This window comes from Cydia splendana, chromosome 1 (genome assembly GCF_910591565.1).
Source record: "Cydia splendana chromosome 1, ilCydSple1.2, whole genome shotgun sequence".
Classification (NCBI taxonomy): domain Eukaryota; kingdom Metazoa; phylum Arthropoda; class Insecta; order Lepidoptera; family Tortricidae; genus Cydia; species Cydia splendana.
The window spans coordinates 30,530,753-30,546,264 of NC_085960.1; the positions used below are offsets into that span (position 1 = coordinate 30,530,753).

Sequence of the window (15,512 nt, forward strand, 5' to 3'; positions counted from 1 at the left end):
TTCCTCCTCCAAAACTTAACCAATCGTAACTAGGGAATGCAAATCGGTTATTTTTTGTATGGAAATAACCGCGGTTTCGGTTAATAACCGATAATTTCCATACAAAAAATAACCGAAAATAACCGATTTGCATTCCCTAATCGTAACCAAATTTGGAAATCAAAATGATTATGAAATTATCTGTGTCGGACCGTTTTGCTTTTTGGCTAATTGATATCAGTTTTGAATGCCACGCCTCTCATTGCGGCATAGTCAATTAGGACATTTTTGAAGGGCTCTAGCGCCTTAAAAAACAAAAATATCAAAAAAAGCAAAACGGTCCGACACAGATATTGACAATATTAATCTGTGTTGAAAAAATCATTGCTCTAGCTTCAAAAACCACGGAGGAAAACGAGGAGTACGTTTGTATGGAGAAATGACCACTCCCGTTGGCTCTTAAAATCCGATTGTCTTAAGAACGAAAGCTTAAAGTTCTGATTTAAAAAAGATCCGAAATTTTTTTTTCCGAATTTGTCTATTCCGATAAATCATTGACCGATCGGAAATTAAATAATTCGGTATTCAGAAATTCGATCTTTTGTAAACTCGGAATAATGAAATTCGTGATTTTCAAAAGGGAAATAATTAAATGGTCAGCTGTTTTTAAAATTGATCTGCAAAAAAATGCAATCATTTGGACATGCTAGAACTGCTACCTTTACAGAAACCAACTGCTACTAAAAAGTGGGTTCGGTTAGAACTGCAACCTTTATAGAAGCCAACTGTTACTAGAAAAGTGGGTTAGGTTAGGTTAGAACTGCGACCTTTACAAAACCAACTGTTGCTAGAAAAGTGGGTTAGGTTAGGTTAAAACTGCGACCTTCACAGAAGTAAGTTGCTACTAGAAAAGTGGGTTAGGTTAGGTTAGAACTGCGACCTTTACAAAACCAACTGTTGCTAGAAAAGTGGGTTAGGTTAGGTTAGAACTGCGACCTTCACAGAAGCCAACTGCTACTAGAAAAGTGGGTTAGGTTAGAACTGCGACCTTTACAGAAACCAACTGCTACTAGAAAAGTGGGTTAAGTTAGGTTAGAACTGCGACCTTCACAGAAACCAACTGCTACTAGAAAAATGGGTTAGGTTAGGTTAGAACTGCGACCTTTACAGAAACCAACTGCTACTAGAAAAGTGGGTTAGGTTAAGTTAGAACTGCGACCTTTACAGAAACCAACTGCTACTAGAAAAGTGGGTAAGGTTAGGTTAGAACTGCGACCTTTACAGAAACCAACTGCTACTAGAAAAGTGGGTTAGGTTAGGTAAGAACTGTGACCTTCACAGAAACCAACTGCTACTAGAAAAGTAGGTGTAGGTTAGGTTAAAACTGTGACCAACAAATTCGGAAATTCGTTATTCGGAATTTAAAAAATTGGCATATTTAAAATAGGAATCAAGTCAAATCGGAATTCAAAAATTCGGAATAATGACAATTCGGAATTCGTGATTTCAAAAATCGTAAATGTTAAATTCGGTGTTTCTCACTATCGGAATTGTTATATTCGGAATTATGTTTTTCGGAATTTAAAATAATCGTCGGTTTTGCTATTCGGAAATATAAAACTTCGTGATTTTCATCGTTCGGTAATTACGGAATTTTGATGGGTCGAGCATTTAAAAATCGGAATAATAAAATTCGATATTCTAAAATTCGGCATAAAATATTTCGGAATTATGTAGTGTACCCATATTTAGGTACTATTTTTAGCATTGACGTATATAACAGGACGGGCCTTACGGTTCAGCGGTGTCACTCACGAATTCGAGCCAATCGTGCAGTCTAATGGCTCCTCTACACGAATGGCCAACGCCGGCCAATCCAAGGGATGCAGCCATGCGGTAGACTGAGATAGCAATATCACTTGCTCCCTCTAATGCATAAATGCGTCCCTTGGATTGGCCGGCGTTGGCCATTCGTGTAGAGGAGCCATAACGCAACTAGTTGAGACCAATCGCGCGCGTGAAGCGAACTTAAGTATCAACCAATCACGTTGTAGCGGTGTCACACCGCTATACTGTCTCCATTCATGCCCCATTCTTATTGCATGTAAGGCCAGTCCTCAGATATACGTCAATGATTTTTAGCAACGAAAACTTTCGGGTTCGCGTGACTCTTAAAGTATCTAAGTCAAGATATCTTATCCCTTTTTTATCCCTAATATTTCATTTACGCTAGAATGGTCCGGGTCGGAGTCGAGGCGTCTGACACTTTCTACCTATACAAAGATATGTAGGCACTTCCCAGCCTCGGTGATCACGTGATGCTTTCTTAGAAAATGATGTGTCGATAATATTTTTTCACCACACCAGCTCGGAAAGGCTTACTTTGCACTTCAAAAACTGATAGCAAAGTTGCGTTTTATTCACATGTGAGGCAAAGTAATCATTGTAATCAAATCATTGAGTTGTTTTCTTATGTTTGCTGGTAGAATTGACTTTTAAATGATTATTTTTGGAAGAGCGCGGCGCGCTCATTCTTTCTTCCGTGATTTTGGATGATAAATATTTAAAAACATTCATTTGGATTTGATTTTGTTTGATATTTTACATTTAATAGGTATTTGCTTCGGGTTGGAGTGGTGAAAAATTTTTTGTGTCACTCGGGGGCAAATTTTGTTTAACCCTCGTGCTTTGAAACCCTCGCAACGCTCAAGATTCCAATTTTGGAATCTTTCTTTTGCTCGGGTATCAATATTAGCACGAACAGTTAAACAACAACTTTGCCCCCGTGTAAAACAAATAACTACCTATTACCTGCACTTTTCGGTATCCATATCTGCATTTTCCAATGTGATGTTTCTCATTTTTAGAGTACCAATAGGTACCTCAAAAGGAAAAACCGGCCAAGTGCGAGTCGGACTCGCACACGAAGGATTGGGTTCCGTACCATTATCTATAAAAACGGTCACCCATCCAAGTACTGACCCCGCCCGACGTTGCTTAACTTCGGTCAAAAATCACGTTTGTTGTATGGGAGCCCCACTTAAATCTTTATTTTATTCTGTTTTTATTTGTTGTTGTATTGTATTTGTTGTTATAGCGGCAAGAGAAATACATCATCTGTGAAAATTTCAGCTGTCTAGCTATCACAGATCACGAGATACATCCTGGTGACAGACGGACGGACGGACGGACGGACAGCGGAGTCATAGTAATAGGGTCCCGTTTTACCCTTTGGGTAAAACGGTATAAGCAGCAAGGGTTCCGACCCTTGCTGCTTATTCTTATAAGACAGACGGTCTGATATTACTCGTGTATCTATCCGTCTGTCACAGCTTTTCTCAGAAACTACTGGACCGATTAAGTTGAAAGTCGGATACTGGTTTAATTTTTAAACTGTTTAAATGGAAGATAAAATTAAAAAGTCATAATTTGGGTTTTGAGTTTCCAAACTACGGCCAAGCCGGCCAGCAAAAAGAGCCAGATTCTATACAATCCAACCCGCGAAAAGGAAACAATCTTCGGCCGTGGGCCACGGGTTAACATTTTGGAGACCCTGTATAAATGAGTACATTCGGATCAAGCTAATTCTGCAGCGGTATCATAGTCGCGTTATTATCACTTGTCATGTCAAAAATTTGACATTTATATTGCAATCATAATGAAATTAATGAATACATGTTTAAGTTGAATATATATGGAGCAGATCTGCTCCTAAGCATACCAAAGGTTAAGAGCACACACCTTATTACTTAATTCAGCAACTGACGACAGGGACGCAGCAACACGAAGAAGTGAGATACAGATATGTCTACCGTGTCTAACCGTACCGTTACCGTACCGTGTGTGTGTGTGTGGCATATGTATAGGTGCGTCCTTGTCATCAGTTACTGAATTAAGTAAGGTGTATGAAACGCTTTCGTTGGACTCTACCTTATATTTAGGATTGGGTCCGGTTTTATTAGATAGGTACACAGCTGTCTCATTGGCAGATAAGGATAAATGTACTTAAGTAAAACTACGTTTCATTATTATAAATAAAGTGTTTTTATTGTTCGTATTACGTTTTTAAGCGTTGGCGACGACCCAGTCGGTGTATCTGCTGACGCGAGCGTTGACACCGGGGTAGTCCTGGTGGGCGCACCCGTAGCCCCAGGACACGGCACCGATGAGGACGTCGGTGGCGCCTTTGTGGACGAGAGGACCGCCGGAGTCGCCCTGGCAGGCGTCCTTGCCGCCGACGTTCTGGATACCGGCGCACAGCATGTTGTCAGTTACATCGGGCCAGCTTGAGAAACCGGGCTGACTCTTCAGGTACGCGTATCTTTCTTTGCAGAAGTCCATGTTGATGACGTTGATGTCTACGTGCTGGAGCTGCTCAGGGGCGCTGCCGCCGCTCTGCGAAAAGTTAACAGTTTAATCCAACATAATAAATCAAACAGAGTGGTGGAAATGGAAGAGTACGATTATGGCTCGATTCGAAAGTGGTCGTTGCTAGGCCTACTTAGAATACAGAGGCGGCGCTAGGCGTGGGTGACGTGGGCGACCGCCTACGGCCTCGCGGTCCGAGAGGGCTCGTGCGTCAAATACGTAGCAAATCGGATTAAGGTCTCTGCCCACTACACCGTATCATACCATGGCCGTGCTGCGAACGTATCAGGCACGGAGGCAAAATATCCTCGCCGACAATTTTTGACGGTCCGTGTATGGCACGCGACGGGTATGGTCGGTGTCGGAACCGGCTAGTGGGCATAGTCTCATACTTTTTAATACAAGGAATATAGGTATTTTTTTGCCTGACACGTTCCTACTACGGTCATGGTATGATAGGGTGTAGTGGGCAGAGACCTTTAGAAAGAGTAATTCTTTCTTTGAAAGAAGTTACCTCCAAGGTGATCCCATAATATTTTTGGATCTGATCTGATGATGGAATCCATGAGTTATTGACGGACCTCCTCTGATAATGTTGAACTGTTTGTTTAGGTGTACAACTAAGCTCTATTACTTTCTAATCAAGATTGAGACCGTCTATTGCCGTATTTGCGAGCAGTGGTTTGAAATAGTACATTACATACCAAGGGCAGTAAAGTTAAAAATGTCTCAGGTCACATGGAATTACCGGCCAAGGCCGAATCTAAGGCTTTTTTTTAATACTACGTCGGTGGTAAACAAGCATACGGCCCGCCTGATGGTAAGCAGTCTCCGTAAAGCTACGGAAAGAGCGTACATAAGCATGTACGCCTGCAACTCCGTTGCCAACCCTAAGAGCTCTTTCCCACTGACGTCCAGTTTTTTGCGGGTACGGGTTTCTGCAGGATTTCGTTTTTAGAGTAGTATAAGAGCTCAGAGAGCTCTAACTCTCTGCACCCTCGTTGAGCTCTGGCAACCTTACTCACCGGCTGCGGCAGGAACACAAAACTATGAGGGTTATTTGTTTGCGGTTTTGTGTAAGGTGGAGGTACTTCCCCAGTATCTTATTTACTGGCCGAGGTGTGCATACTATTTTTCGGTTCGACAGCCGAAAAGCGGCAACAGAGAATAGAAAAAAATATGCAAGATCGCCTATATTAACTTACGGTGAGAGTGCCCCATCCGATGGTATAAACTACAGTGCCATCAGCGAGGTTGTAGTTGGCACCAGCGATGCTGACGGGAGCCACGCTGTTGCTGTATACGGCGGCGGTGGCGAGGCGGACGATAGCAATGTCGTTGTCGAGGGTTCTGTCACTGTACCCGGCGTGCACGATCAGCTGGGACACTTGGTGCTCGGTGCCACCGCTCGACGCCTGCGAGGTGCCGAGGCGAACTCGCCAATCGGTAGCACGGTCGCCGCTACACAATAAAAATGATTGCATTACCGCACAGAAGCAAGGAAAACAGCGATTGAGTGTCCACTCGCGTGGATATGTAGGTACAGTCATCGTCATCACACGTGATTGTTATGCCATTTAGGGTTCTTGCCAAATTGGAAATTCTATAGCATAAGTACTGAACAACCAATTTAGCTAGGACCCTAAATGGCGCAACAATCGCGGAGCGTGATGGTACCTATCTGCGAAGTTAGATCTTAAAAATGGAATGATAAGTTTTTAGCCGGATGTACGCTGATCGCAAGTTACTTTTATACTCGGGATCTGGGTGCCTAGCCAACGTGCCAATCGTTTACGCTCTGTAGCGAACGAAACGCAACTGTCTCTATAGCATAATAGAGAGAGATGACTACGCTACGGAGCGTAAACGATTGGCACGTTGGCTAGGCACCCTGTTAGTTCAGTCTTTTAATTATTGTTCCAAACGACTGTATCTTGCCTTTTGTTTTTTTAAGAATTAAGCCCTCTTCTCAGGCTGTTCAAAACATGAAGTTGATTAGATTACTTACTAGTAGCAATGCGCCGCCGAGAGGACGGACTGTGAGTTGATGAGGGAGCCCCCGCAAGCCTGACTCCACCAGATGCCCCACCACCCGTATTGCATGTTGCTCATGTAAGGGTATTCCTCCACGGTGGTGGGAGTGCCGCCCACAATGCGTTGTGGGTTCCTAGGCACGGCTGAAAACATAATTATTATTTATTATGACGGCTGACACATATGTATTGTTTATAATTATTATAATTTATACTTAAGTAGGTACCTACATATCTTTGTGTCGGAGTTAAGGGATGTCTCCACAATTTGTTTTGTTTAGCGATACGGGATCCAGTATTAGCAACGGTACTGACCAATTAATTTTTTTTCTCTGTAAGTACCTATAATATTTATGGCGGTTGACGAATAGCCGGCCTGAATTTTATTAAATTGTTCTGACCCCACACCGAGATGTGCCGAGACTTTAGAAAGAGCACGATCATTATTTCACACAAGGATTTCACGACTTTCTAACATAGTGGATCGAAGGTTGTTGTGCGAAAAATTGTCCAGTCTGGACTAGCCTTTTAATCCACTTTGATGGCACTGTTATATATTTTAATCAAAGACATATGTAACTTCGTATAAGATGAATAAAGTCTAAGGAAAAAACGTGCCTCGGAAATCAAGAAAAAGTCATTCTCGGATAGATGGCGCACACACCTTTAGCCTAATATACTCGGCTAGATGGCGTGACGACACCGTTTCATATTTAACAATTTTAACACATAGATATCAGTGTATGAACATGGGTCAAAATGATATAAAAATAATAAAATCATTTATCCATATATATAAAAAAAAAATATATAATTTTATACGTTTTCATTTTGAGTTTTAGTCGTGTGTCGATGGATGGCAGTAAATTTACTGTGACTACAAAATTTACTATGATGGGACCCGTCTATACTATCTATTCTATTTGATTTTTATTAATTCATAAAAATCTGCATAAAAGTCTCCAGAGTTTATGATACAGTTGGCAAGGAAAAAATTACTTAAATAAAAATAAATATAATCTTACCGGCAGCGAAGCCCAAAAGGGCGAGAAGAATCAAAGCTCGCATGGTTCTGGTTGGGTACCTGACGTTATGCGGTCAAATGGAGATTAATGGGCATTTATATAGGTATGTCTCGTATCGATTAGAAGATAAGAGATACGTATTAGAAGATAAGAACCTTATTTTGCCTCAAGACATTCATGCCACTATTGTTTTCTATTTTTATTTTTATTCTGGATTTAAGTGTGTTTAACAGATTGAAAATACTTAAGCAAACCGACTGGGTCATTCGGTCAAAGGTACTACGCGGAACAAAAAAAGTGGTAAGTGTCATGGAACGTTCGGTTGGAACGAAGTTAAGAAAGGCTGGTGACGTGTTCATGTTTTGTTTTGTTCTGTTCTTGCATATGTCGCACTAGTATGGCTTGTGACGGCAAAATCTTACACTTTTTAGGGTTCCGTACCTCAAAAGGAAAAAACGGAACCCTTATAGGATCACTCGTGCGTCTGTCTGTCTGTCTGTCTGTCCGTCTGTCACAGCCGATTTTCTCCGGAACTACTGGACCAATCAAGTTGAAATTTGGTACACATATGTAAGTTTGTGACCCAAATACGGACATGTAACGTAAAAAAATGAATTTTAAACATGGGGGCCACTTTTGGGGGGTAAATGAAAAAAATTAATTTTTCAAACTATATCATGTTACATATCAAATGAAAGAGCTTATTGTAAGGATCTCAAATATATTTTTTTTATAATTTTCGAATAAACAGTTTAGAAGTTATTCAAGAAAATAGGCAAAAAATGACCATTCCCCCCCCCCCCTTATCTCCGAAACTACTTAGTCTTCAATTTTTAAAAAAATACATAAAATAGGTCTATACCTATAGATGACAGGAAAACCTATTAGAAATGTACAGTCAAGCGTGAGTCGGACTTAATTACAGTTTTTGATCCGACCCCTACGGATTTTTTAAAGAGATTTCACTCACGTTTCACATAAAAAATACATTGTTAACAGTGCCGGATTACTTAGAGTAGTAGTTTTCTTAGAGTAATTGGTGATAATTTTCTGATAAGATAATCATTTTAAATATTTAACGGTCTTACCTACTTACGAGTAATTGTAAGGTCAAATTAAAAATAATGTTTAAAAAAATATGTTAAATTGAGAGCTAGCTCAAAGTTTTTTGTACTCGTCGACTTTAATGGTTGAATTAATAAAGACTTTGTAACCAATAACCAAAACAAGCACGTGCTTACGGCACCACGTTCAGGGGGGGCACCAAAATGCCAGGTTGAAAAAGGTGAACAAATTTTAAAATTAGGGACAGACACATCGTTTTTACCACACGATTTTTATAGCTGTCCAAAAGCTAATTTGCAAAAATAATGGCGCGTAATTCTTTGGGAAACAATCGGTAGCAGTAGAAGAGTCGTGATTACATGCATAGATTCGATTTCAACCCACTCTTTTGCGGTTCGGCGTTAGGTCTTATGCGAGGCCTTCTGCCTTACGGCAAAGTTGATCTTCTGCCTTAATTACACTTGGGCGTGGATCCAAATCCAAGCTTTCCTCTTTCGCAGCTGGGCCTACTGCCTTTCTCACACTTCGCCAATTCAATTCCAAGCTCTCTGCTTTCTTGCATATTTTATGCATGAAAACAACCTCGCTGAGACCCTTAAATATCGAGCCCTCTGCGAAACTAGGCTGATAGAAAACTGTCCCATCCCTTCTCTGTATGAAATCCTGGATTCGCGCCTGGTTGGGACTATAACTTAAATTGCGTTTTTATATCGAAAAATTTTCGCGCTCGCTTCGCTCGCGTTTTCAATAACTTTATAAGGTATGATAAAGGTGACATTCACGTGGCGACTGCAGCAACATTACTCTGTTGCAACGTTACTGCTGCAGTACTGTCAACTTCCGTGATAAAATGATGTGACTGATTTCCATACTAAAAGTAAAAATGTACAACTGTCTATCATATTGCGTTTTTATATCGAAAAATTTCCGCGCTCGCTTCGCTCGCGTTTCTATTACTTTCTAAGCTATGATAAAGGTGACATTCGGGTGGCGACTGCAACAGCATTAGGTATACTCTGTTGCAACATTACTGCTGCGGCACTGTCAATTTTCGTGATAAAATGATGTGACTGATTTCCATTCTCAGCTGTAATGCGGCAATGAACTTCTCTCAATTTACCAAAAAATCAATGTAATCTTGATGACCCTAGGGAGAGGGGGCACCTAGAAATGCTTAGGGCATCAAAATATCTTAATCCGGCACTGATTGTTAAAAATTGTGTAATATACGGAACCCTTGGAACGCGAGTCCGACTCGCACTTGGCCGGTTTTTTCGCTTAGCCCCCATCAGCAAACCGTCTGGTAACTAAGGAGCTTACGTTCCAAAAAATGCTTTTACCTACTTTTTATGGTATTTGTAATTTTGTTGTTTGATTTAAATTGCTAAATAAATTTGTATCTAATGTTCCGGCAGTCCCGCCCATATACATATTGATTTTAGGAGAGATTTTAAGTCTACGAAAAAAAACATGCCCCCAGTTTGACGCTACTGCGCCATGTTTTGTGGGAAATGTCTTTAGGAAAAATCATTCAACCACGCTAGCAGTTTACAAATTTATACAGGAAATTCTATTAGACTTTATAAATCAAAAGAGATACGGAGTAAGCTTACTACTAGATATGACCAAAGCATACGATAGGGTGTCCCATAAAATATTGCTTTCAAAATTATATAATATGGGGATACGTGGAAAAGCACACAACTGGCTTAAATCTTATTTAGAAAACCACGAACAATGTGTGCAAATAGAATACTTTAACCACGCAACAGGGGAAATCGAAGAAATAAGATCCAAAATGCGACGTACCACGTGTTCCATACCACAGGGAAGCGTTTTGGGATGCTTGTGTACTATTTATTGCATATATAAACGATTTACCAAAGGCCATTAACGATAGATGCATACTTTTTGCGGACGATATATCCATACTATTTGATACTACCACTACTACCAGCGACCAGGAATGTAATACTCGCCTAAAAACTATATTAGAGTCCGTTTCAAATTGGCTAAGTAATCATAACCTTGAAATTAATTAAAAAAAAAAAATGATTTTTTTGTCAAAAACTTATTTTTAGTACAAGCTTTTATCGCTGACTGTACTTTTTTTACGACAGACAACTAATACTCATCGAGACAATTCTAAAAAAACCCTAACACAATTAGGTTGCGTTGTTTAATCACAGAGTTCCTATGGCCACCTCCTGTCTCCATCATCATCAGATCAGCTCGATGGTACCATAATATTGCATTGTCATCCGATTTATACATGCATGCAAAATTTCAGCTCAATCGGAAACCGGGAAGTGGATCAAACTGGATATCATTGGTTAATAGTAATTTTGACTGTTACTATCAGTCAAAAGTACTCGCAGAAATAGGTAGGTTAGGGTTATTTTTTTTTGCTACGCCCTAAAAACGAAACTGTTCCCAGAGATAGGTAGGTTAGGGTTATTATTTTTTGCTACGCCCTAAAAACGAAACTGCTGCCAGAAATAGGTATGATTTTCAGGTAGAACTACTTTTGACCAACATGCTCAGTCAAAAGCAGTTTTGCCTGTTTTTGTCGGTTAAAAGTTCTTTTCACCAGTTCACACTTTTGACTGCGACATATACATATTGGAATCAACCATGTTTGTAAGAAAACACTTACACCTATATGAAATGCGCAAAAATCTAGTAGCTGGCAATATGAGATGTAAAAATTTACTAGCTGTCCCGACGTGCAATTTGGTAATGTATCAAAACAGCCCCCATGTAAGAGCCATTAAAATATATAATAAATAACCCCACAGTATAACGACCGAGATTAGAGATAGCGTATTCAAGGAAAAGCTTGTAGACCTACTGATTAAAAAATGCTACTATAGTATAGACGAATTCCTTAATGACAAATATTTAAATTGACTAGACACTCAATTAGATGTGACAAATACTATTATAATTAATGAGAATAAGTTTAAATGTATGTAATTAAATTCTATAATACCATTATTCATTAATCTTTAGTACTACATATAAGATGTTACAAAACATAACATAAGTATAGAAATAAGTCATTGTAATGCCCTCACAGGGTAGCATGTACTATTCCTAAGATATATAATTAACACCATGTATTCTTATGCATCACTGTACTGTACATGTATACAATACAATAAATAAATACAAATACTTGTAAACTGCTTTTGATTAGACCAAGAGCCCGGTTCAGATAAATGGTTGTTATGGTTTTGATACGACCTAGAACTCGTTGCGCGCTCGCCCCGCATTCAAGTCGCTTGCAAATCGCTAGTGTGATACTGATAGGGCCCCTAACTACCGTTAATTAGGGCGAGCGAAGCGAGCCCTATCACTATTCGACGAACTATGCATTCTTGTGGTACACTTTACGGAAAAACTACTGCACTGTTAGGTTTGAAATTTGACATAGTAATGTAAATTCATGTCTAGATGTGTTATCAAACATAAAAATATAATTTTATAACCCTAAAAAAATAAAATAAAGTAATAACACTTTGTATTACTACTAGCGCCATCTGTTGGCAAAATAATGAATTATCTACTTCTCTAACAGATGGCGTTACTAGTAAAAAAATAAATAAATATTGGACATACAAATTGACTAAGCCCCAAAGTAATCTCAAGGAGGCTTGTGTTGTGGGTACTCAGACAACGATACCTATGTGGTGTTTTCAATTTCAATAATGTCGATGGCGCTTACGCCATTAACAACGATGAATACAAAAGTGGGTTAAAATTTTGGATTCAGACCCACCTCGCTTCGCTTGGTTTGACTCCCAATTTAGCAATTAAGTTTCTGTGAATACCTACTAGAACAATCAATCTTGCTGTATACCTATTCACTACGGAGGTCAATTTTGGTTTTGTGACGCTGATGAACTGATCAATCATGTTGTGTTAGCAAACTTAAATCAGGGAACTTTTCAGTTCGAGAAACAGTTTTGGCGCCTTTAATTTATTACGTAAGACGATTTTGGGGTGGAGGGGGGTCGAACATATCTTATTTTTTCTTACATGGGGAAGGGAGGGTGTTTTCATAGTTCTTACGTAAGATCACAAAGATGCGACTTTTTATTTAATTTCTATGAAATTATGACGTTTAAAATACATAATAATAATACTTCCACACTATGCTATCAAACACGGTGCAGAGTTAGCTTAAACGAGCTCAAGTACCTTTGTACAGGTACATATATCACATTCAAAAAAATTTTTTTTGAAAAATAAGCACTAATCCAAACCAAACGTGTAGGTACTCAATTTTTCCTTTAGATTCTTATGTAATATATGGTAATATAGGGGAATGGGAGAAGGAGGGGGTCAGCCTATTCTTATTATTTCTTACATAGTGGAGGGAGGGGGTCAAAAACTGGCAAAAATTGTCTTACGTAATTATATAATGAATGGCGCCTTTAGTGTTACTATTGCTTGGAACTTCTAAAATTATAAATAAAGATAAGCATATTAATACAAACTTCAGTGACTTAGGGCCGACACACGACTGCAACTTGTATGGGAACTACACGCCGACTGCACGCCAATTGCAACGACGGCGTGCAGTTCAACAAAATGACCCAGAACCCTGGCAGTTCCTAGTGGAACTCAGGTTTGGTGCAACTAAGGCACATTATGTTTTGGTCATCCGACTCATCTTGATGAGCACTTAGGAGAGTTAGTTCCCAAGATAGAGGTGATGCTGAACGCAGCTGAACCCTGGCAGTACCTAGTGGAGCTCGGGTTTGGTGCAACATAGACACACGCTGTTGGTCATCCGACTCGTTTTGATGAGCAATTGGGAGAGCAGTACCCAGGATAAAGCGGATGCTGAACCCTGGCAGTACATAGTGGAACTCAGGTGGTGTGTAGCATAGGCGCACGCTGTTTTGGTAATCTGACTCGTCTTGATGAGCATTTGGGAAAGCAGTAACCAAAATAGAGAGGATCTGAACCCTGGCAGGGTACTGCCATTGTTCCATTAGGTATAATGGAACTCAGGTTTGATGCAAAATAGACACACATTGTTTTGGACATCCGACTCGTCACGATGAGCACTTGGGAGAGCAGTACCCAAGATAGAGCTGATGCTGAACCCTGGCAGTACGTAGTGGAACTCAGGTTTGTTGCAACATAGGCTCACGCTGTTTTGGTCATCCGACTCGTCTTGATGAGCACTTAGGTGTAGTACCCAAGATAAAGCTGATGCTGAACCCTGGCAGTACCTAGTGGAACTCAGGTTTGGTGCAACATAGGCACACGCTGTTTTGGTCATCTGACACGTCTTAACGAGCACTTAGAAGAGCAGGACCCAAGATAGAGCTAATGCTGAACCTTGGCTGTACCTAGTGGAACTGTGTGTGTGTGTTTATGTGTGGAGCAGTGTGATTACCGCCAGTAGGTGTCCAGACGGGATAGATTTTCGCTGAATTGTGTGGTGTGGACGCAAAAATAAATTCAAGGACATTGGCTCGCTGACCCAACATTATGTAGGAAAGCCAGTTGGCATCCTTACAAAAAGTACTGGGCGACCGTGTAGGATCTAATAAGCGCTTATGAAATTGTATATTGCGTGTGGATGATATTGGCAATTTGATTTTGTCGTCTGGAGACGTTTTTAATGGACAAAGTAAAAGCTGTAACAAACAGGCGTACTTGACAGCAACCGGGGTCCGGTTAGTATTTGTCTTTCTTGCTATCACTTATAATTGCGTTCTTAAAGGCCGTAACACACTATCGCACCGTACCGCGACCTTGGTGCGGTGCGATAGTGTGTTACGGCCTTAACTGACTTATTACATACCCACCCACTCGATCGAACATGAAATAAACCTCGGATTGGATCAAAGTCGCGGTCCGGTACATAGGTTTAGGTAGAAAAACTCCGCGAGCCCTTACAAAGCTCTGCTTTTTGCTAGTAGTGTTATTTTTCATTCATTCATTAGTTAAGTACTTTTTATAGACTTGAGAAAAGTTATACCCTGTATACTAATTGGTACATAGGTATACAGTACAGGCAGGTAGGTACAGTCACGGAATATTAAGTATTAAGGTTCAAAAATGACAAACCTTCAAAGGACTACGCGTCAAAATGAGAGTTAGGTCATTAGAAAGGTATTTCTCTTAACTGTCCATCGGTGGACCTTATGCCTTTTGTAATAAGGTTTATGAACTGTCTGTTAATAGTGTGGGCGATGGTACAGTCGACGTCAAAGATATGTTTAAATTTTTCGCCTTATTACAAAGGAGTAAGGTGCAAAAGTGTAAACATATTTTTGACGTCGACTGTACTATTTTCAATAAGAGCATGCTAGTATTTTCAGCTCTACTAAAAACGATAAATACGTACTTATTGAAAGAAAATTTCAATAAAATAAGAACGCTTTAACCCTATTCCAGGCCGCACCAATCTACAAGGTTTTCCCCAAAAATCCAAATATATTCCAGTTAATCCAGCTTTGATGATTCATTTGAGGGAAAGACACATATTCCCGAAAATCAATCTAATTTGAACCTTAAATCGGAATGCTAACGTTGAAATCCTATTGGCGCGTATGTGGTCGATAAATCGTACTATGCCTGGAAAAGGGTTAAACAGTGTAAAGGGTAAATGACTGTTGAAATAAAAGATTTGTTTCACATTAAAATTATGATGTATTTGTTGAATTTATGCACAACAAGAAAGACACGATTGAGGTAAGATATAGATCTCAAAATTAAACTCCTTTGGTACTTAATTCAATTGGAATGTAACGGTTAGCCAACAGCCTGCTTCACTAACTTGGCATCGGCGCAGTAAATAGATCAGAGGGTCTAGCCAAGTTGCAAATTGTTTGCGCCGTAGCGAACGAAACTAATCTCTGTCTATCACTCTTCCATATTGTGGTGCGGCATAATAGAGAGACATTCGCTTATCGCTCGCTACGACGTAAACGATTGGCATCTTGGCTAGGCACCTTGAGGGCTAGCACACACACACACTAGACGACAATCGTTGATAGAAAAGTCTATGAAAATTAAA

At 39.9% G+C, this 15,512-nt stretch overlaps 1 protein-coding gene across 3 annotated transcripts in view; it reads right to left on the reverse strand.

The window, feature by feature from the left end:
* The window catches only part of LOC134793050 (trypsin CFT-1-like), a 32,615-nt gene extending 25,110 nt beyond the window's left edge, over positions 1-7,505 (reverse strand). For 2 of the 3 annotated variants that reach the window (XM_063764591.1, XM_063764577.1), the window contains exon 1: positions 7,406-7,505. In XM_063764591.1, coding sequence (XP_063620661.1) covers positions 7,406-7,448 — 43 coding nt within the window. In that variant the 5' untranslated portion in view covers positions 7,449-7,505. Of the gene's footprint in view, positions 1-4,027; positions 4,375-5,552; positions 5,809-6,355; positions 6,525-7,405 lie in introns of those variants that run through there. The other variant, XM_063764596.1, reaches the window with a different exon arrangement.
* Between the last annotated feature and the right edge of the window lie 8,007 nt (positions 7,506-15,512).